Below are 24,148 nucleotides of genomic sequence, written 5' to 3' on the forward strand. Positions count from 1 at the left end.
AACTTGATATATAGACTTTTACCATATGTATTCAGATGATTAGTCAATATGAATACCAATTTGAATCTCATAATCTAAGTACATTATTAGTATAACATAGAAATAGAAAGATAATATCATAAATTTTCTCAATAATCTAAGAAATAAGGCTAAGTTTTCACTAATGTATAACTATGAAATACGTGTGAAAACGGTATCAACACTACTTATGATGTATAGAATGGGAAAAATGAGAACAGATGCCCACTCAAGTAAGAATATCATGTTTTTTACTGATTATATATATTTTTTACTTATATAGTCCTATATTTTGAGTAATAGCAAAAAGGTAGTTGAGTTTGATATTCTTTTAGTTCCTGTGATGTAATTATTATCATTGCCTCTGAGGAAGCCTCCACCCTTCCCAGGGTCGTGGCTACAGGTCAGTTACTGATCTGGTGTGTTTGAGACCCCTAACACTAAGAAATGTGTATATCAACATATAATTGTTCAAAAGGTTGATTGTGAGAAAGTACTGCATGTTTCCTTTTGATACAGAAGTCCTTGAAGGTCTGGTTACTGGATCATGAGAATTTGCATTATATTGACAATAATTGATTATATGATGAGTTTTCTTTTTATGAAATGAATGTAAAGAATGTTACTGATGTCATTTTTGTTTCTTGTAATGCCACAGCTGTTAAAGCCTAGGTTTCTCTTTTGCAGAACAATCCTAATTTTTGTAAATGGTCTTGAAATATTGTACTTTTAAACCTTCAGTGAAAGTAGAGAAGGTATTTGAAACAAGAAGAATATTATGATTAATGAACAGAAAAACCAATCCTAAACTAAATGAGTGTTATACCTAATTAGGGGGCAAGGGAAAATGTAATCCCATCTACCTAGAAATTTTGAATGTTCTGTTAGTTTACTTCAGATATGCTAGCTTTGAAATCTTTGGAAACTTATCAGATTTTTTGTATAATGGTTGAATTCAATGTGGAGAATGTTTTAAGTTTTGAACACTGTCATTGGGATTCTCATCCTGCAATAATTAGATGATACAGTTGTGGGGAGCACTTTGAAGATCAGGGAAATGTGGGGTTAAGAAATGTATATGTAGGTGAAATAATTGTGGATGTTAAATGACTCTGCTTGCTCCATCTTACACTGCAAGTGAAGAGCCGCCTCTGGTGAGGCTGTATCATTGTGAATACCATCTTGTCAAAGGACTTCTTACTTCGAAGGAGTCTTTATTTCTCTGCCACTGGAAGTTGTGTGCTCATATGTGGCATGAATCTTTAGAAAGGTCCTGGGTAACACCAGGACTCTCATAGAAATTGTAAATAGTTTAAGCGATTGTATAGATGAACAGAACCACAGAAAAACCCTACCTGATATCTCCAAGCAACCAAAGTTTACTTTTTTCTTTTTCAGAACTCCCTTTTCACGTTCACAGACTAAGTGGTTATATATGGCTGTGTATAAAGCTATACGGCATTTCTGACATTTTGTTTTAGCAGAACACCAGAGCATCTGTGTGATAAGCACAACTCAGGAGCAACTGTGATCTTTCCCATATGTTAACAAGTTATGTTACATTAGATAAAGTCTCCATAGGTTCAAATGCATCATCATGAGGCATACATGGATACACAGATTAAGGACAGAAAATGGTAGATGGTGTCATCTGTGTACTTAGGTATTCCCAACTATTTGGATGTTTCTCATCAGTCTTTGGGCTTAGGGAAATTATAAGGGTTTATGGTGCTATCACATGATGGCAGTTAGCTTTTACATTATATATGGGAGGAGCTCTTCTGCTTCAATCTATTCATTAATGCAAAGTTTCCTCTGTGTGATCCATTCCAGTAATTAGTAGTTAATTAGAGAATAAATGATACTGTTTATTTCCTATATGGACAGGATGAGTGGCATACGGTCAGTGCTAGAAGGAGTGGTGGAGGAATTGTGGCTAGATGTTGGTGATGGACTATGGATGGTGCTACAAGCTCTTGGCTTAAGCCCACTGGTGCAAAGGCTGAGGGAGGAGATGATGGCGACATCAACACGGAGGAGGAGAAAGTCGCTGGTTCGCATCCTTGGTTCAGCATTACCTCTGAAACCTGTTGAGAGGCCATATCTTAGGTACATTTATTTATTTTGGTATGTAAGACTTTCATTTAAAATTTTATTTGTGGAAAGGACAACTGGTTATCATTCAGTTACTTAAGATATGCAAAATTCCTTTGTGCCTCTACAAGCTTTTGAAGAAATCATCATCCTTCTTAGTATGTTTCATTCTAGCAAATTCAAAGTTGATCCTCTCTCTCTCTCTCTCTCTCTCTCTCTCTCTGTTTAGAGAATGACATACTTCTTTTCTTATTTTTGCTTGTTTCTCACACCTACTGGCATTTTTAGATACGTCCATCCTTTATGCAGCAAAAAACTTGTTTTTGAGGAGAGTAGTAGTTTTTCATAAAAGTTTGAAAAGTTGTGACTTATCCTCCTTGAAGGCTCAGACTGGGATGTCTGAATGTGTGTGGATGTAACCAAAATTAGAAGAAAGGAGAGATAGGTAGTATGTTTGAGGAAAGAAACCTGGATGTTCTGGATCTGAGTGAAACGAAGCTCAAGATTAAAGGGGAAGAGTGGTTTGGGAAAGTCTAAGACTAAAGTCAGGGGTTGATGAGAGGACATGATCTAAGAAAGGAGTAGCACTACTGAAGCAGGAGTTGTGGGAGTATGTGATAGAGTGTAATAAAGTAAATTCTAGATTGATGTGGGTAAAAGTGAAAGTGGTTGGAAAGAGATTGGTGATTTTTGATGCCTTTGCACCCGGTCTTGAGAAGAAAGATCATGAGTGGCAAGTGTTTTGGGAGCAGCTGAGTAAGTGTGTCAGCATCTTTGATGCACAAGACTGGGTTTTAGTGATAGATGATTTAAATGCAAAGGTGAGTAATATGACAGTTGAGGGTATAATTGGTGTACATGAGGTATTCAGTGTTGTGAATGTAAATGATGAGCAGCTTGTGGACTTGTGTGCTGAAAAAGGACTGGTGATTAGAAATACCTGGTTTAAAAAGAGAGATAAAAATAATGTGCTGAGAAGGGCAGCTGGAGGGATGCCTGATCACTATCTTGTGGAGGCAAAGGTGAAGATTTGTAGAGGTTTTCAAAGAAGAAGAGAGGTTTTGAGGCGAAGAAAGTGGTGAGAGTAAGTGAGCTTGTGAAGGAGACTTGTGTGAGGAGGTACCAGGAGAGATTGAGTGTAGAATGGCAAAAGGTGAAAGCAAATGATGTGAAGGGAGTGGGTGAGGAATGGGATGTATTTAGGTAAGCATTGATGGCTTGTGCAAGAGATGCATGTGGCATGAGAAAGTTGGGAGGTGGGCAGATTAGAAAGAGTAGTGAGTGGTGGGATGAAGAAGTAAAGTTGTTAGTGAGAAAGAAAAGAGAGGCGTTTGGATGATAGTTGCAAGGAAGGAGTGCAAATGACTGGAAGATATATAAAAGAAAGCAGGAGGAGGTGAAGAGAAAGGTGCAAGGGTTGAGAAAGAGGGCAAATGAGAGTTGGAATGTGAGAGGATCACTAAACTCTACGGAGAATAAAAGGATGTTTTGGAAGGAAGTAAATAACATGCATAAGACAGGACGTCAGTGAAGGTGCAGTTTGGGAAGTAATAACAGGTAGTGATGAAGTGAGGAAAGGGATGGAGTGAGTATTCTAAAGAATTGTTGAATGTGTTTGATGATAGAGTGGCAGATATAGGGTGTTTTGGTTGGGGTGGTTTGGTTAAGAAAGAAAAGGTAGCGAAAGCTTCATAGAGAATGAAATCCAGCAAGGCAGTGGGTTTGGATGGTATTGCAGTAGAATTTATTAAAAAGGGGGTGACTTGTTGATTGTTTGGTAAGGATATTCAGTGTATGTATGGATCATGGTGAAGTGCATGAGGATTGGTGGAATGCATGCTTAGTGCCATTATGAAAAGGTAAAGGGGATAAAGGTGTGTGTTGAAACTACAGAGGCATGAGTTTGCTGAGTATTCCTGGGAAATCGTATGGGAGGGTATTAATTTAGAGGGTGAAGACATGTACAGAGCACCAGATTTGGGAAGGGTAGTGTGGTTTCAGAAGTGGTTGAAGATATGTGGATCAAGTGTTTGCTTTGAAAAATGTGTGTGAGAGATACTTAGAAAAACAGATGAATTTGTATGTGGCATTTATGGATCTGGAGAAGGCATATGATAGGGTTGATAAAGATGCTTTGTGGAAGGTCTTAAGAGTATATGTTGTGGTAGGTAAGTTGCTAGACAGAGTGAAAATTTTTATCAAGGATGTAAGGCATGTGTATGAGTAGGAAGAGAGGAGAGGGATGTCCCCATGGTTGTTTAATTTGTTTATGGATAGGGTGGTTAGGGAGGTAAATGCAAGAGTTTTGGAGAGAGGGGGCAAGTATGCATTCTGTTAGGGATGAGAGGGCCTGGGAAGTGAGTCAGTTGTTGTTCCCCTATGATACAGCTTTAGTGGCTGATTCGAGTGAGAAATGCAAGTTGGTGACTGAGTTTGGAAAAGTGTGTGAAAGGAGAAATTTGAGAGTAAATGTGAATAAGAGCAAGGTTATTGGGTTCAGTAGGGTTGAGGGACAAGTTAATTGGGATGTAAGTTTGAATGGAGAAAAACTGGAGAAAGTGAAGTGTTTTAGATATCTGGGAGTGGACTTGGCAGCAAATGGAACCAAGGAAGCAGAGGTGAATCACAGGGTGGTGGAGGGGGCAAGGGTTCTGGGAGCAGTGAGGAATGTGTAGAAGGAGAGAACATTATCTTGGAGAGCAAAAATGGGTAAGTTTTAAGGAATAGTGGTTCCAAAAGTGTTATATGGTTGCGAGGCATGGACTAAAGACAGGAATATAAGATTGTATAGAGGAGGGTGGAAGTGTTGGAAATGAAATGTTTGAGGACAATGTGTGGTGCGAGGTGGCTTGATCGAGTAAGTAATGAAAGGATAAGATAGATGTATGGAAATAAAAAGAGTGTGGTTGAGAGAGTAGAAGAGAGTGTGTTGAAATAGTTTGGACATATGGAGAGAATGAGTGAGGAAAGATTGACAAAGAGGATATATGTGTCAGAAGTGGAGAGAACAAGAAGTGGGAAACCAAATTGGAGGTGGAAGGATGGAGTGAAAAAGATTTTGAGCAATCAGGGCCTGAACATACAGGAGGGTGAGAGGCGTGCAAGTTATAGTGAAATGGAAAGTTTTGATATACTGGGGTTGATGTGCTGTCAATGGACTGAACCAGGGCATGTGAAAGTTGTGGGGTAAACCATGGAAAGGTCTGTGGAGCCTGGATGTGGATAAGGAGCTGTGGTTTCAGTGCATGACACATGACGTCTAGAGACTGAGTGTGAATGAATGTGGCCTTCTTGTATGTTTTCCTGGTGCTACTTGGCTGAAGCAGTGGATAGTGTTGCTGTTTCATGTGAGGTGGGGTAGCTTCAGGAATGGATGAAGGCAAGCAAGTATGAGTATGTACATGAGTACATATGTATATGTCTGTTTGTGTGTATGTATATATGTATATGTTGATAAGTATATGTATATATATATATGTGTATGTATGGGTGTTTATGTATGTATATATGTGTATATGAGTGGATGGGCCATTCTTCGTCTGTTTCCTGGCACTACCTCGCTGACGTGGGATATGGCGATCAAGTATGATAAATAGATAAGAAAACAAATTCCATATTCAGCAGAGAATTAGGTCTGGCTAGCACTTTTTAAACTGGAAAATGTTTTGTAGCAGCCACCCCTGTAGAAAAATGTGTCCTACATGAGGAAGTTTTTCCTCACTAAATTTATCTGTGTTATGTTTATTTGTCTACCTATATATCTGATGCCCATTTCCTCTGGAAAATCCCATCAAGGGTTTGAGCAGGGAAAAGGGTCTCCACTTATCCCTGTCCTTACATGCCTCCCTCAGAACCACCATTTCACACAGTCTTCCCCCTTCTCTCTCCCTCCAGTACTCTACCATTCTGTTTCCCCAAGTTACAGGTTGTCTCCCCCTCACATCAACCCCTATCATTGTACTGTCGCACACTCTCCTTGTAAACTCCCCATCTCATTCTGTCCGCGTGCCCAAACCACCTCAAAGAGTTATGTTTCACCCCACTCACCCCACAATTCATTTCCTGCCATGTCTTATAAGTGTAATGTCTTATGATAATAAAGTATTTCTAGGGACTGAATCATAGTCACATCAGTATTTTTTGGATGAAATTGAAAGATTGTATTCCACAACTTTAATTGATAAAAAGTTTGTAATTTTATAAATGCAATTTGCAATATAAACATTTGTATGCGTATATATGGTAAGTCTGGGCATTTAAAAGCCCTGGGATTTGACATGACTGCTAGCTACCTATATTAGATATAGTAAACACTCTATGGGAAGATTCCACACTTGACACTTATTTTATTGTGTGTCTCATATAGTCGTTACCCAGGTTAACAGAAATAAGTTGGAGAATCAAGGCAGTGTTTTCCTCTGTAAGCTTGATGAATTTACTTAGAAATTTGATCAAAGTTCTTTTCCTCTGAAAACTTTTACAATTCCTGTTATTCATATCACTGCTTTACATAAACTCTGTCCAAGGTGTATTTAAATGAAAGTGGTTTCACTGTCTTTCTTAAAGCCTCATTTGCAATAGTGAAGATTGGTAGTCATTAGTATTTGTAGCTGAGCATGATTTGAATTTTCAGATAAAATCTCCCTCAGGAGTAGGTGAATGTTATTCAGGCACCTGTTCTTATCATCATAATCTAATGGGGGATTTTGAGTGGCCAAGTACAAGTTTCATGAATTGTGAGTATGTTTTGTGGCTAATATAAAAGAAAAATGTTTTTTGGCTGTAAGATTTCTTTTGCTATAGTCTGGCTACGTATAGAGATGTATTGGTGTGCTGAGACTTGTCATGACAGAAGTAGGGCAGTTGTTGTCTCAGATATTGTGTAGTTAATGCCTATCTGATTTTTTTCAAAAGCTAATTATCCACTTTATTTTTTCTGGATCATTCATATATGTGTATTCTCATCCTCAAGGAAGATTGAGCAGATGAAGAGGCAGCTATTGTATGTTACTGTAATGGCATTGTTTAGCTGAAATGCATATCTTGGCTACTTTTTCAGTAGGTTTGTCACATTGCATGCTTTTGTGTTTCTGGTCATGCATTATTCCTTGTGTAATGTCATAGACATTATCCTCACTGGCATAGAATAGCTGTGATTTTGTATATGTGTATGATATACTGCAGCTTTTCCAGTATTTAAAAACTAAGGAAGCATTGGGAAGGTGAAACGTTTTACAGGGATAGCTTTATTATTCGGCATCTGCTGGGCTTAAGTAGTGCCAGCCTTGAAAATATGCTGGTTAAAAGAAGCTTTTCCCCCTAGATATTTTACTCAAAGAATTTTGGGCATTGTATTAGTGTCTAAAGGAACTGTATGTATTTCCATAATTATATATAAGAACAGTTTGCAGAAAGTAATGATAATGGATAACTATTTAAATCAATGAGCATGAGACTTAAAACTGGCACACCTACATATTATATCACTGTGGTGTCTAGCTACTTTAACTTGAATTTTTTTTTTAGGCTTGCTTTGTAACAGATTTTCATATTCTAAATCTTTAGTAGAATTTCAACAAGCATTGAAAGCATGCTCTCACATCTTAGATAGAATAGTATACCAATTACTACAGTATGCATTTTTATTGGAAGATATTGGCAGCGGATGGAACCATGGAAGCGGAAGTGAATCATAGGGTGGGGGAGGGGGCGAAAATCCTAGGAGCCTTGAAGAATGTGTGGAAGTCGAGAACATTATCTCATAAAGCAAAAATGGGTATGTTTGAAGGAATAGTGGTTCCAACAATGTTGTATGGTTGCAAGGTGTGGGCTATGGATAGAGTTGTGCGCAGGAGGGTGGATGTGCTGGAAATGAGATGTTTGAGGACAATGTGTGGTGTGAGGTGGTTTGATCAAGTAAGTAATGTAAGGGTAAGAGAGATGTGTGGAAATAAAAAGAGCGTGGTTGAGAGAGCAGAAGAGGGTGTTTTGAAATGGTTTGGGCACATGGAGAGAATGAGTGAGGAAAGATTGACCGAGAGGATATATGTGTCGGAGGTGGAGGGAACGAGGAGAAGTGGGAGACCAAATTGGAGGTGGAAAGATGGAGTGAAAAAGATTTTGTGTGATCGGGGCCTGAACATGCAGGAGGGTGAAAGGCGGGCAAGGAATAGAGTGCATTGGATCGATGTGGTATACCGGGGTTGACGTGCTGTCAGTGGATTGAATCAGGGCATGTGAAGCGTCTGGGGTAAACCTTGGAAAGTTGTGTGGGGCCTGGATGTGGAAAGGGAGCTGTGGTTTCAGGCATTATTGCGTGACAGCTGGAGACTGAGTGTGAACGAATGGGGCCTTTGTTGTCTTTTCCTAGTGCTACCTCGCACACATGAGGGGGAAGGGGGATGGTATTCCATGTGTGGCGAGGTGGCGATGGGAATGAATAGGGGCAGACAGTGTGAATTGTGTGCATGGGCATATATGTATGTGTCTGTGTGTGTATATATATGTGTACATTGAGATGTATAGGTATGTATATTTGGGTGTGTGTGTGTACATTGTGTATGGGGGTGGGTTGTGCCATTTCTTTCATCTGTTTCCTTGCGCTACCTCGCAAACGCGGGAGACAGCGACAAAGCAAAATAAATAAATGAATAAATTAGAAATTTAAGATGCAGGAGTCATATTGTTAATTAAAGCTCTTATATTTGGAATTAAGCATTAACTCCCTGTCAGAATCATTTAATGGGAAAGGCAGCAGTAGGTAGTTTAATATTTTCTTGTAGTTTGTACCCCTTGGGTCCATTTGAATATTAAAAGTCTTTGAGAAAGACTTTGAGCTAGTATTCATCAATGACTGACACTCATGAAAAGTTTGATTCTTACCAAAACTGATTGAATAAATAGATTCTTAGCAAAGTTTATGAGCCATTCACTAAGGCTAAGAATGAATACACACATATGAAATGTACTTGCATCATTGTGGCTCAGAGTAGATGCCTGAAATTATTTTATTGTTTGTGATAATCTAACAGCTGTACCCTAGAGCTGATGGCTGGAAACCCATCAAGAACTGATGAGTCTTCACTTTAGTCCTTGATACAGTTCAGTCTTAATGATGCATTATGATGTTTCATTTTGCATGATACTGTATTAGATTTCTGTTTTATATAAGGATTTGTATATAGTTATGTGTGATTACAGTCCATTTAATTGTAAAAAGTGTTCATTGCACAAGTTATTGTTTTATGAAGTAGAATACATAATGTCATGAATACACAAATCTTTGAGTTGTTTTGAATTTCTTTAAAAAGCTGTAGATTCTTGATTTTCATTAAAGGAAACTTGCAGACTTTGGTGTATAGATTACATAAAATTGTAGATTTCAGAAGTATTTGTTTTGTGTATTTTAACATAGAATTTTGGCTGGTATCCCGAGATCTTAACCCCAGTGGTATGGCTCTTGATAAATTTGGTTTACAAAAATCCCTGTTATATTGCAGTCTTGTTGGGCCCTAGAACATGGTTTGAACTGAATGGTAGAGACAATTCATGGTTACCTTTCACTTTTTTCAATATGTATGGAATTCCTGTACGACCTACTTTGTTGTGAGAACTGCATTGACCTTCTCATCCCCTTTATCCCACATAATTGAAATTGTCTGAATCTCTTTTTTGTGATGACAATACTTGAAATAGTTGTTACTGTGTACAAGTAGGAAGAGAGGAGAGTGATTGATTCCCAGTGAATGTTAGGGAGGTGTTTTAGATATCTGAGAGTGGACTTAGCAGCGAATGGAACCATGTAAGTGGAAGTGTAACAGGGTTGGGGGAGGGAGCAAAGGTTCTGAGAGCGATGATGAATGTGTGGAAGGAGAGAACGAATAGTAGTTCTAGCAATGTTATGTGGTTGTGAGGCTGGGCTGTAGGTAAGATAGTACAGAGGAGGGTGGATGTGTTGGAAACGAAATGTTTGAGGACAATGTTGTGTGAGGTGGTTTGATTACGTAAGTAATGAAAGGGTAAGAGAGATGTGTGGAAATAAAAAGTGTGGCTGAGAGAGCAGAAGAGGGTGTGTTGAAATGGTTTGGACATATGAAAGGTATGAGTGAGGAAAGATTGACGAAGAGGATATATGTGTCAGAGATGAAGGGAACAAGGAGAAGTGGGAGACCAAATTGGAGGTGGAAGGATGGAGTGTACAAGATTTTGAGTGATTAGGGCCTGAACATACAGGAGGTTGAGAGGCATGCAAGGAATAGAGTGAATTGGAACTGTGTGGTTTACCGGGGTCAACGTGCTGTCATTGGACTGAAGCAGGGCATGTGAAGCATCTGGGGTAGACCATGGAAAGGCCTGTATGGCCTGGATGTGGATTTGGGGCTGTAGTTTTGGTACATTATGCATGACAGTTGAGACTGAGTGTGAACGAATGTTGCCTTATTTTTTTCTGTTTTCCTGGTGCTACCTCGCTGAAGTGGGGGGTAGCGATGTTATTTCCTGTGTGGCGGGGTAGCAACAGGAATGGATGAAGGCAAGCAAGTATGAATATGTACATGTGTATATATGTATATGTCTGTGTATGTGTATGTAAATGTATGTATATGTCGATATGTGTATGTATGTATATGTGCATGCATGACTGTTTATGTATATATATGTGTATATGAGTGGATGGGCCATTCTTCGTCTGTTTATTGCTGATGCGGGAAACAGTGATTAAGTAAGAATAATAGAAGTTTTTTCTAAAGAGGTTAAAAGTATTCATTTAGCCCATTGTAACTATTCTTTGAGAATTATTGCTACTGTTTTTAGCTACTTTATTGTTTAATCATTATGAATGTTGACAGATTTGTTGCCCTGCGAAGCTTGAGCACTTCATGTGATTCCCTTTACTCAGCACACACACAAGGTCGCATTGACCCGAAGTGGCTGGCTGACACTGAAAGATCCACAAGATTAAGGTGAGTTTTGAGTCCCTATTCTTTGTTTTCTTGCAGAAGAAAAAAATAGATAAAGAAATCTCTCATTCTTGCACAAACACAGATGTATATAGGGGTTAGATTGAATATAATGTAAACAAATGCATATGGACTGTTTGTAAATGGAAAAGAGCAAGAGTTCAAGGATCAGGTAGCAAAAGCAAACCCAATATTGTATATTGCTGTAATAGTACAAACAGACCATATGAAATTAATAAGATCTTACCTAATCAGTCCAGAGGGTCACCTGATAACAGTAAGGAAAAGAGAAAACAAAGGAGGAGGGAGTTTAATCCTCTTATCCCTCATTGACTGGTGATATGCCATATACAGTATGGACCACCTATAGGAGTTGACTGCAAGTTTGCAGTATAAGGTTTGGAGCTTCCAAAAATCCTGTTCATAATAGACAGAATATTACTCTTAAATCAGTTTGCTGGCATCTCAGACAATGTTTCCATGTCCTTGTTCCTGCTTTCTCTGCTCAGCTGGTCAGTATCCTTCAATATGTCAAGATGGAGCAAAGAATAATGGTGCAGGCTACTAGTGAAAAATCTCAGTTGCACTTTGGATTTACTTAGACTTTGATAGCTGAGATTACACAGAAGTTGTCATAGTTTTACTAAAGATGTTTGCTCCCACTCTACTCAAGGGTATAGAAAACTTCAAGGAACATGTTATACATATGTAAAGACTGAATAAGGTGTACCTCTTTGTAAACCAATGTTTCTGGGTGTTTAATGCAGATTGCTGAGTGCTGTTCATCCGTTTCTTCTTCCATTATTCTCTCTCTGGTCAGCTTTGTTAAAGATACAAAAAATCAGCAGGTTGTGACTAATATAATACAGTGTTTAGAATATTTTAAGCAAAATATTTTTTCCCATATTAGAATTCATTATTTTTTCTTTACTTTCATCTCCTAGTATTTACAGAATTTTATTCACAGGCCCATATTGTCAAGATGTGAAACTGCACCAGATTTGTTCCCTCTTGGATTGGATGTAGAGAGCAACATAAATGGTGATACCACTCCAAGATCTTCTACACCATTTAGCATCACGTCTGACCTTGGCCCTGCCCGCTATCATAACTTCCAGTCAGAAGATGTACTTGGTTTTCATAACCAGCATGAGCATTTCCAACAAAGTGGTTTTCATCATTCCACATTACATGCATCTTCCCCCTTTACAGATCCAGCTGCCTTAGCCAAGATATCTGCTTTAGAAAATGAACTGTCTCAGCTTCGTCATCAGATTTCAATAATACTAAATGAGACAAAGCGTCCACTTACCCCTCCATCTAGTCCTGTCATTTCTACAACAGTAGCACTACCACCTCCTCCTCCACCACCACTACCCCCACCACCACCACCACCACCACCACCCATTGTCCCTCCTCCACCCCCTCCTGTTCCTTTCAGTAACAAAGGGACCTTATCTACTGATCCCAAAGAACCTTTTGTTTCAAGAAAATCATCTTTCTCAGATCTGATTGCACAGAAGAAAGAAAACATAAACAAACATACAGAACCTATAGAAGTTCCTATTAGTCAGAGCAGCAAATCAAGACCAGTATCAATGACAGATGTACTCAAGGGTCTTAACAAAGTCAAGTTGAAAAAAGTGTCAAGGTTAGTATCAATGTAATACTATATGCACAAAAAAGAATTATATGAATATTTGTAGTTTAACATTTTTTTGTGATGCAGTGGTAATGAGTGACAGCAGAGTGCCACATCCTCCAGTTACTGAAGTCAAAGCATATTACACCTTCCCTATCAACACCTCACATGTACATTCATGTATTGTTTCATAGCACAATACATTTGATATTTTCCACACATTCATATCACATCAGCATTCAGTTTTAGCATGGTATTAAAAATAGTCATACTAACCCCATATTAATTTTCTCATCACTCCATCCACTGTGCTGATTTCATGTTGGCCTTTTGATGTGTCATCTTTCACACTAATAGCCATGCTTTAGTTAAAGAATAAGATTTCACTAGTGCACAGTGAACTTAGTTAGAAGTACACTTTTAGCAGATTTTGCCATGTGATGGGTCTCATTTTTTCCTATAACTAATCTTAAGTCTTTCCCTCTATCTGTATCTCTGAAGGTCATATTTTCCTGTAACTCATCATCAGCCTATCTCTCTATCTGTATCTCTGAAGGCCATTTTGTCTAAGGGCTCCCATCAAGAAGCAAAAGAGTCTCCAGTTATCCCTGTCCTTCCTTACATGCCTCTTTTACATTTGCATACACCATTCCATGCATTCTTCCACCACTTCTCTCCCTTCTTAACACTTCCAACTTATTTCTCCATGTCATAGGTGGTTTTCCTCTCACACCAACCCCTTTGATCATACTGTCATACACTCTTCTGGTAAACTCCTCATCTTGCATTCTTTCCACATGCCCAAATACCTTAAAGTATCACATTTTATCCTCTCAACCACTTCACAATGCATTCTCTTTGCATTCCCTGCCATAACCACATCTCTCATACATCCCCTTCATTTCTTTCTTCATCCCATCTAGTCATACTACATGGTCCTTTCAAATAGGCCATTTCCACAGCCTGGATTCTTGACCTTTTATCCACTCTACCACTCCATAATTCATTCTCTTTGCATTCTTTGCCACTCCAAATCTCTAATACAACCCCCTCATTTCTTTCTTCATCCTATCTAGTCATACTACATGCTCCTTTCAAATAGTTCATTTCCACAGCCTGGATTCTTGACCTCTGCTCCCATACTCATACTTCTCCCCTTCATTATTCTATTAAGGGACCCAATCTTATGTTTCCAACAGCATACTTTACAGAAGGAACTGTGATACATCAACCTATCATTGTGCATTTCTCCCATTAGAGAGATGGAGCACAGTACATAGGATTATCATTTGAAGCAACAGATAGCAAATCTCCCCCATTTTAATTGTCTCGTTGATTTTTCATATATACAAGGACACATTCTGATTTGTAGTATCACATTGTTCTTAGGGCATTCTATAAGGGAAAATGGTGAATGTGTTACTCTTTTGCTGAGTTGATAGCACAATAATTTTTCCTTTTTGTCTTGATAAGGATGATCGAGTATTAACCTTGTATTTCCTGCTTGTCTGAACATGACGACTCAGAGGGGCTGGAAATCCTCCCCTTCTGTGTTATAACTATCTGAAAATGTGAATAGAAAAAGGAGCCAAGAGCTCCTTGTCTGTTTCTGAAGCTGTCTTGCCAAGCTGGGACAGGGGAGCAAGTATAGATAATTTTAGTTTCCAGTAGCATTATATAAAACAATTTTTTGCAATTAAACTTTCATAGTATCCACATAATTCACTGACATGCCTTCTGACTGTAGAATATACATCAACAAAAGATTTGGTCTTTTTGCACAGGCATCCCAAATTTTACATTTTCAGTAGGAGCATCACTTTATTTTTTCATCTTATATAAGGTACTATTTACAATGCATGGAGTAAGGATGTGACACATAACCAGTTTCTTCTTTCTTGTGCTAAATAGTTACAGCTGCATTTCACAATATTTTCTCCATGCATCATGACAAGAGAAGTAGTAGTCCAAAGATGACATGATGTTTACTCTATATTCCCAGTATCTTCAAATTTTTCATTGAAATGTCTCTTGACTTGTAATCAAGTTACTCATTTACATATGTAGACAGCAACAAGAAAAATATTACCATATCACTTATCAGCTTTAAGTATGTTTTTTGTCATCACAGATTGTAATAGTACATAGTTATATGCTTATGTTAGTTAAAGCCTGTGAAAGGATTTATTAAATCTCACTGATTATGTTCAATGATCATCAGATCCCCTGGAGGAACTCCGGTAAGATCACGGCCAAAATCACCCCTAGCTGGTGATCCTGCTGCTATTATTGCTGCTGCTCTGAAGAAACGATTTGCCAGAATGCATGTTGATTCCCCAGAGAAGGATGCTACTGATGATAATGATTTCAATTCATCACCAGAAAATACACCACAGATAAAGCGTAAGAGCCGAATGGATTTTCCAAAGCACAAGTTAATTCAAGAAGAAAATACTCCGCAAAACTTCCTCAAAGTTCTGAGGAAGCCTTCTCAAAGAACCCTTAAACCAATTCCAAAAGAGGAGGAGAATCCTTCACTTCCAATAGTAAGTTTTTTATTGTACTTCATAATTTTTGAAATCCAAAAAGAACTTCATTGTTTTGGTAGAGGTTGAATACAATAATTTTTTTTAATACCTAATAGCCTTTCGTGCTTCACCATGGTAGCATCAAAAACAACTGAACAGTGGTCTTATTTGCATATATCGAAGCATTTCATTGTCATATATGGTATGCCAAAACTAGGGACTAAAACTAGTAAATACATGAGTAACAAAATGTGTGAGACTTTGTAATTGGGAGTGTGTATGAAAAAGATATCTGTCCATGCTCAGTTATGAAAATTCTTTCATTATTATTTAAAGATGCAGAAATTGGTGTAGGATGGTAGATTATGGCAGTAGGTGCTGTAAATGTTAATGCTTGGGATATCTAACTAAAATTGAGAGTGCTGTAGGAAAATGGAGAAAATAGTGAAGAAACTAACTTGATGTTGGTCTCTGCAGTATTTACTGAGTAAGGAATCCTTAATAACTTCTGATGCTTGAAAGCCAGGAAATACTGCAGAACCTGCTGATGGTATGTCATCCTTTGTTAATACTTTTGCAGTGTCCTCAAAGACCAATGATAAATATTGAATGGAACTTGTTAAATCACTTCGTAAGTGGGGAGCAGTTGCCATAGTATAGAGCAAATTATATAAATCATATAAACTTTCAAGATTAGGAGGATCAGAATGGTTCCCATGCAGCTTGTTTTAAGTTGTATGAAATATTCATAGATCACCTTCCTTAGTTTGTCCATAGAAATACCTGCCCAATAAAAGCATAACAATTAGCTTTCATCCCATGGTAGATGTTTTCTTTAATTAGCCTCATTTTTCTTTAAAAATGTACCCAGAAGATTAAAGGACTTCAGCTGAAAGATCACTGAGCCATTATCCTGAGGATATTCGTTAAACAAGTGGAAATGTGGATATGCCAGATTTCTTTGTAAAGATATCATAGATTATTTATTTATTTATTTTGCTTTGTTGCTGTCTCCTGCATTTGCGAGGTAGCGCAAGGAAACAGACGAAAGAAATGGCCCAACCCACCCCTATACACATGTATATACGTACACGTCCCCACACGCAAATATACATACCCATACATCTCAATGTACACATATATATACACACACAGACATATACATATATACACATGCACACAATTCACATTGTCTGCCTTTATTCATTCCCATCGCCACCTCGCCACACATGGAATAACATCCCCCTCCCCCCTCATGTGTGCGAGGTAGCGCTAGGAAAAGACAACAAAGGCCCTGTTCGTTCACACTCAGTCTCTAGCTGTCATGCAATAATGCCCGAAACCACAGCTCCCTTTCCACATCCAGGCCCCACACAACTTTCCATGGTTTACCCCAGACGCTTCACATGCCCTGATTCAATCCATTGACAGCACGTCGACCCTGGTATACCACATTGATCCAATTCACTCTATTCGTTGCCCGCCTTTCACCCTCCTGCATGTTCAGGCCCCGATCACTCAAAATCTTTTTCACTCCATCTTTCCACCTCCAATTTGGTCTCCCACTTCTCCTCGTTCCCTCTACCTCCGACACATATATCCTCTTGGTCAATCTTTCCTCACTCATTCTCTCCATGTGCCCAAACCATTTCAAAACACTCTCTTCTGCTCTCTCAACCACGCTCTTCTTATTTCCACACATCTGTCTTACCCTTACATTACTTACTCGATCAAACCACCTCACACCACATATTGTCCTCAAACATCTCATTTCCAGCACATCCACCCTCCTGCGCACAACTCTATCCATAGCCCACGCCTCACAACCATACAACATTGTTGGAACCACTACTCCTTCAAACATAGCCATTTTTGCTTTCGGAGATAATGTTCTCGACTTCCACACATTCTTCAAGGCTCCCAGGATTTTCACCCCCTCCCCCACCCTATGATAAAGGATAAAGAAAGGATAAAATTTTCCTGAAGTGCATATGGTTTGGGATGTAAAATATAAGTCAGGTATTTGAGGATTTCCTTGGGAAGAGTTTAGAACAATTTTCAGAAATTATTTTGTTGGAGCAATGAATAATTAGTTAAAGGTGAAATTTAGAGAAAGTATTATGGTAAAATGCTCTCACTGGACTGAACAGGGGCATATGAAGCATCTGGGGTACACCATTGAAAGGTCTCTGGTACCTGGTTGTGGATAAGTAGCTGTGGTTTTGTTGCATTATATATGACAACTAGAGAATGGATGAGTGGATGTGGCCTTTCTTCATCTGTTCCTGGGGCTACCTTGCTAATGCATAAAACAGCAGTCAAGTATGAAAAAACAAACAAGGTAAAGTGTATTTCCAATATATTTGATATTTTTATTAATGGAATAGTGCAGGGACTGCTTTCTTTCCCTCATGATATGATTCATTTGCATAGCATCATAATTGACGAACTTATCATAGATACTATGCTTCTCTTGCAGTTTGGCCAACATCTCCTCAAAAAACGTGTTCAAGTTCCAGAGACAAGAGATAGTGTAAGTCCTTCTAGTGAAGCATCAGATCTCTCACGGTGACCTCATGCCTGAGATAAAGTAACTAGTGCAACACTGTACCAGTTGTTCATTTTACTTTATGCTGCATATTTCTTATAATGTAGAACCAGGTATGCTTTTCGGACATACAGTAAGAAAGAAATAATGAGGAAATGTTTAGTATATGTAGGTGAGGTATAGGAATAAATAATTTTAAGCAGTATGAGGCTTCTTGTACAGTTTGGAATAAGTATTTTGAAGAGACGTAATGGAATGTTAACATTATTTGTACATGAAGGCATGCTTTTGAATTGTGAAGTGTAAATGGGAATACATTCCAAATTATGTGATGATTATTTACTCAAAGAGGTATCTAAAGTCAAATTTATTTGCATTTATATTATGAATCAATACAGTACACAGTGATTCTATCCAGTGCACTGGAGCCCACCAGTTATGAAGACTATTTCTGTAGCCACCCCCTTGAGGGAGTTCCATTTGGAACAGGCGTCAGAGATATAGACAGATAGATAATCCAATCCACAAACACAAAGGAGAATTTACTCATGAAATAATAATAAACTGAAGGTTAATGACAAACTCTTAGCTTTTCATCCTTCAAATGCATTATTGTTCTCTACCCTTCCTCCTTTGTAATTTCTTCTTCCCTATAACTACTACTGTCTCTCTACCTTTAATTCTGCTCTACTAATAAAAGATTTTTTTACCATTTTCAGTTAGTTGAGTACTCTGTCCACCTCAGACTTCAGTGTTTGAAAGTAGTATTCTAGTAGACGTCTCTGTTGAGCTCTTGCTCCTTACACTATATGCCTCTTTTCTCCATATGTTTACCCCTTCCAAAACAGCTTGTTACACTCCTTTACATTTTCCTTCCTTTTTCTCTATAGTCATATATGCCATCCTCCATTTATCACTCATTTCAGGTAGATTGAGCTTCCAGATTCTTTTTCTCCTTTGCCACCTTTTCTGAATCTTCATCCTACTGTAGCATACAAAATGGTAACTATATTAAGCAAAGAAGTTCATGATTTCATTACATCAATGTACTGTAAAACACAAAAGTGATACAACACAAATTGCATTTATTATTTTTATTTTAGATTATAATTAAAACAATAATGAATCTTGTACAAAGTTACAGGTTCAAAAGAATGGGTCTCACTTTAATCAGTCAATTCTAGTGACATTTTAGTGTGCTGTTATATAAGATCTAGCATAGTCAATTTTATATACTCTGTTGAATTCAGTAGACACATGCTTCCTGATCTTCTTAGCTGGACCAATGTATTACTGACAGCTGGATCACCAAAACAGACAGTGTAAGCAAGCAAACATGAATGCCTTTCCTCAAACTGCTTACCTTTAGTCAGTCAGTCACTACAGAGTGCAACTTGCTGCCTGATTACTGGATACTATCTTGGTTAAAAATTTTTTCCACCAATAATGAAAACTGACAGTGAAAGTAAAAACACTAATGCTCAGTTATAAGCTTTAAATTAAACTAGTGATGGGAAAGAGCAACATGCAAGGATTATGCACAGAACATGAATATTATCATAGTCTTTTAAGCAGACTGAGGGATTCCTTGTTTGAAAAGGCTAGAAATCTTTTGGAAGCATGTCATTTAGATCAAATATGGATTGAAAGAATCAGTCTGATATGCCCTTGGTTTGCAAACTCATGTCAACAAAAGTTTGCTTGTCTCCAGTGCTGATAAGGCTGTTATTATGATTGCTCAACATATATATTCATCCTATGATCAGATGAAATTAAAACTCAATACTCTTCTTTCTTATTCTAACATATAGCAGTTCCATCAAATTAAAGGGATTTGAGATCCTGATCAGGGTTTAAAGTTTTCAGAAAGATATATTTAGGATTAGTTGCAAGAGGACAAGTAGATTACATTACTAAGTGTGAAGGCCATCCTTTTAGCTTCTTTAACTTGTTTCAAGAGACATCATTCTTAATCTCAAGAATCCATACTTGTTGAGCTTACTCAAGATTTTAGTTTGGGTATGAGATTAAAGGTTTTCAGTGTCCCTCAGTATCTTTCATAGAAACTTGTATTACACCAAATACCTTTGATAAAATTTTTAGTTTTGGAGTGGAAGCTGGAATGTTAAACATTTATTCATCTTAAGGAATACTGTTTTCTCTAAAGGCACATCTATTTAGTTATTTGAAATAATTTTTAGATATCTTAGTCCTGAATATTTTTTCAGGCCCCCATTGTAGATGTGCTGTGACTGAACATGGAATCAATGGACATCAATCTTTTTCACATTCCTCCTTTATTGTAACAGTAGGGGTGTCCAGACTCTTATAGTACCAGTAATACAGACACACCTTTTGTAATTTCGTTTACCTCAAATTTTTTTTTAGAAATGCAGAAAGTGATTGATTGAGAACTGCAAGCACTTTACTCAGGTATTTTAAACTCAATCTCTTATGATGCCCCCAATGCAAATTTGTAAGCATGTCAGTAGCTAGTGCATATTTAGGAATAACACAGAAACATGTCTTTTGGAAAAGTTTCTTTTCTGAGGTACTGTAGTTTGATTACTGTGTACATTTTTAAAATTTTTTTAATTTAAGCCTTCTGGATCTGGAAGGTCATAATTTGACTAGCTGTACAATGAAGGTGCTCATAGACCCAAAGATGAACAATTGAGTATTGTTGTTGGTAATATTTTATTTAGACTAGTGCTATTAAGTTCTTTTTTAATTCAGTATAACAAAGTTAAACTTTTAAGTTGGATTCTCGTGAAAGTTTAGGTTAGGTTAGTGGAAAACCTTCATTAAGATAACCGTACTTCACTGTACATTAACTACATAATTGAATAACAAGAAAAATATGTTTGGAAATGCAAGTGATTCTTTGGTTATTGAATTGATAACTTCTAGTGAGTGAAACTTCTTGGATGATTATGTGTTTTATCCTTATTTTAGGGTTTCTAGCTTTTTAAAAGAATGCAGATAAGATATTGATTTTAAGCATGTCAGTGTCTCATGATGGTCAAGGATATTTTAGCTCATCTGGAACAATTTTGATTACAGCACTCCTCTTGAAGTAGCTGTAAATGACAACATGGCATTTATAGGAAGAAGCTATAAATGATAACATGGCATCATGAGCCATTTTCACGTCAAGGACTGTTCTTTATCATAGGCTTCCTGATTGTTTTGAAAAAAGATCCTCTACCACTTCTGAAATCACACTGCTCTTCCCCAATCTGATACTCTGTGCGTGCCTTCATTCTCTCGATCAATACCCTCCCATATAATTTCCCAGGAATACTCAACAAACTTATACCTCGGTAATTTGAACACTCACACCTTTATCCCCTTTGCCTTTCTACAGTGGCACTATGCATACATTCTGCCAATCCTCAGACTCTTCACCATGAACCATACTTACATTGAATATCCTCACCAACCAGTCAACAACACAGTCACCCCCTTATTTTTTTTATAAATTCCACTGCAATACCATCCAAACCCGCCGCCTTACTGGCTTTCATCTTCTGCAAAGCTTTCACTACCTCTTCCCTGTTAACCAAACCATTCTCCCTGACCTTCTCACTTTGCACACCACCTCAACCAAAACACCCTATATCTGCCACTATCATCAAACACATTCAACAAACCTTCAAAATACTCACTCAATCTCCTTCTCACTTCACCACTACTTGTTATTTCTTCCCCATTAGCCCCCTTCACCGTGTTCCCATTTGTTCTCTTGTCTTGCATTCTTTATTTACCTCCTTCCAACACATCTTTTTATTCTCCCTAAAATTTAACGATATTCTCTCACCCCAACTCTCATCTGCTCTCTTTTTCACCTCTTGTACCTTCCTCTTGACCTCCTGCCTCTTTCTTTTATACATTTCCCTGTCATTTGCGCTATTTCCCTGCAAAAATTGTCCAAATGCCTCTCTCTTCTCTTTCACTAACAATCTTACTTCATCCCACCACTCACTGCCCTTTCTAATCTTCCCACCTCCCACCTTTCTCATGCCACAGGCATCTTTTGCACAAGCTAACACTGCTTCCCTAAATACATCTCCTTCCTATCCCACTCCCCTTATGTCCTTTGCTTTCACCTTTTTCCATTCTGCACTCAGTCTCTCCTGGTACTTCCTCACACAAGTCCCCTTTCCAAGCTCACTTACTCTCACCACTGTCTTCTCCCCAACATTCTCTCTTCTTTTCTGAAAACATCTACAAATCTTCACCTTCACCTCCACAAGATAATGATCAGACATCCCTCTAGTTGCCCCTCTCATAACATTAACATCCAAAAGTCTCTTTTTCACATACCTATTAATTAACACGTAATCCTATGATACTCTCTGGCCATCTCTCTTACTTACATACGCATACTTATGTATATCTCTCTTTTTAAACCAGGTATCCCCAATCTCTAGTCCTTTTTCAGCACACAAATCTACAAGCTCTTCACCATTTCCATTTACAACACTGAACACCCCATATACACCAATTATACCCTCAACTACCACATTACTCACCTTTGCATTCAAATCACCCATCACTATAACCTGGTCTTGTGCATCAGAGCTGCTGATGCACACACTCAGCTGCTCCTAAAACACTTGCCTCTCATGATCTTTCTTCTCATGCCCAGGTGCATAGGCACCAATAATCACCCATCTCTCTCTATCTACTTTCAGTTTTACCTATATCAATTTAGAGCTTATTTTCTTACACTTTATTACATTTTCCCACAACTCTTGCATCAGTAGTGCTACTCCTTCCTTTGCTCTTGTCCTCTCACCAACCCCTAACTTTACTCCCAAGACATTCCCAAACCACTCTTTCCCTTTACTTTTGAGCTTCATTTCATTCAGAGCCAAAACATGCAGGTTTCTTTCCTCAGACACCACCAATCTCTCCTTTTTTCTCATCTTGGTTACATCCACATGATTTAAACACCCCAATCTGAGCCTTTAAGGAGGATGAGTACTCCCCGCATGACTCCTTCTTCTGTTTCCCCTTTTAGAAAGTTAGAATATGAGGAGAGGGTTTTTAGCCCTCCCCCATTCTTGTCCCCTTTAGTCTCCTTCTATGACCCGTGGGGAATGTGTGGGAAGTATTTCTCCCCTATCCCCAGGGATAGTATAAGTTTGTCATAGAATAAAACATGATTTAAGCTATAGTATTTACATCAGTCTCTTGATCAAAATTGGAAATAGTCTGGTGTTAATGATTTATGAATGAGTATTAACTCATTCTTTTATTCATATGATGCTCCTACAAAGTATGCTGCATACGAGCTTTCATGTATTTTCATGATTGGAATACGTGTCTTGCACATTGATTGCTTTTGTCAGGTTTACCACAAACTTAATGGGATCAATATCTAATCATCAGTGACCAGTATTTTATTATAGGAAAAGTTGATAATGGCTTTGAACTACATTAAACATACGTAGGTTTTAGGTCTATGTGTAGATTGTTCTTTAATTATATCATTCTTTCTTTGTCTTTGCTACTATGATTGTTAACACATCAACCATATTTGAAGAATCATTGCTTGTATCACTCATTTTGAGAAGTCTTTTTTTTTTAAATTTCACCATAAATAAAGGTTATTAAGTGTGATTATATAGTGCCATTTCAGTACCCATATAGTTCAAGACTTGCCTTTTTGCAGTGCACAAATATGTAGCTACAACTAATGATAATTATAGCCTATATATACTTTACAAGAACTATTCTGGTATTTATTATAAAATAGTCCTGTAGTTTATAATTATTTGACCAAATTATTTCATTTGATGTTGAAAAATATGTACATAGTTATATAGTTTTATGCCTTTTACTGTGTTCTTTATAGTTATTACTAATACTACTCTCATCATTTTCTTGATGAAATATATCTTATGTAGTCACATTTACTGATGCATTTTCCAAAGGTTGTATTTGCTTCAGTTAGTAAACATTATGGACAAGGCTCATTAATTAAAAGAATTTTTATCCTAGAGATTGTTGCTTGTGTCTAGCTTGGTTAATTGTTGGAGATGATTTCATGTTTGGAGATTATAAACATGAATTCTATGAGTTAAAGCTATGAAAGAGATTGGAGTGAGACTGTTGAATAAAGTCAGGAAAAGTAAATTGTTAATTATAGGTTTCGATTTATTTTCACCGTCTTTGATTCATGTACAGACTATTTTAAAGTTCAGTAGTGCATTTTGAAGAATAAATCTGACTTGAAGGTAATGTTAAGTTTGTTGTGTATAGAAGATGTAATGATCTTTTATTCTTATAGATACTGCTTAATTTAAAAAGCACACACCAAGGGTATTAGGCCCCCAGTTGTTTAACTTGTTTA

The 24,148-nt window shown here is 37.6% G+C and overlaps 1 protein-coding gene across 2 annotated transcripts; it reads left to right on the top strand.

The window, feature by feature from the left end:
- Positions 1-112: 112 nt before the first annotated feature.
- LOC139760400 (mitochondrial fission regulator 2-like) lies at positions 113-23,775 on the top strand. Of its 2 annotated transcripts, none has more exons than XM_071683549.1 (6): positions 113-251; positions 1,906-2,127; positions 10,959-11,072; positions 12,037-12,720; positions 14,933-15,257; positions 17,719-23,775. In XM_071683549.1, the coding sequence occupies exons 2-6, from the start codon at positions 1,907-1,909 to the stop codon at positions 17,809-17,811; spliced, it is 1,437 nt and encodes a 478-aa protein (XP_071539650.1). In that variant the 5' UTR covers positions 113-251; position 1,906; the 3' UTR covers positions 17,812-23,775. The 2 variants fall into 2 exon arrangements, with proteins under 2 accessions (XP_071539650.1, XP_071539651.1); XM_071683550.1 differs by lacking the exon at positions 113-251 and adding an exon at positions 322-421.
- Positions 23,776-24,148: the final 373 nt, after the last annotated feature.

Source organism: Panulirus ornatus, chromosome 36 (assembly GCF_036320965.1).
Source record: "Panulirus ornatus isolate Po-2019 chromosome 36, ASM3632096v1, whole genome shotgun sequence".
Taxonomy (NCBI): Eukaryota; Metazoa; Arthropoda; class Malacostraca; order Decapoda; family Palinuridae; genus Panulirus; species Panulirus ornatus.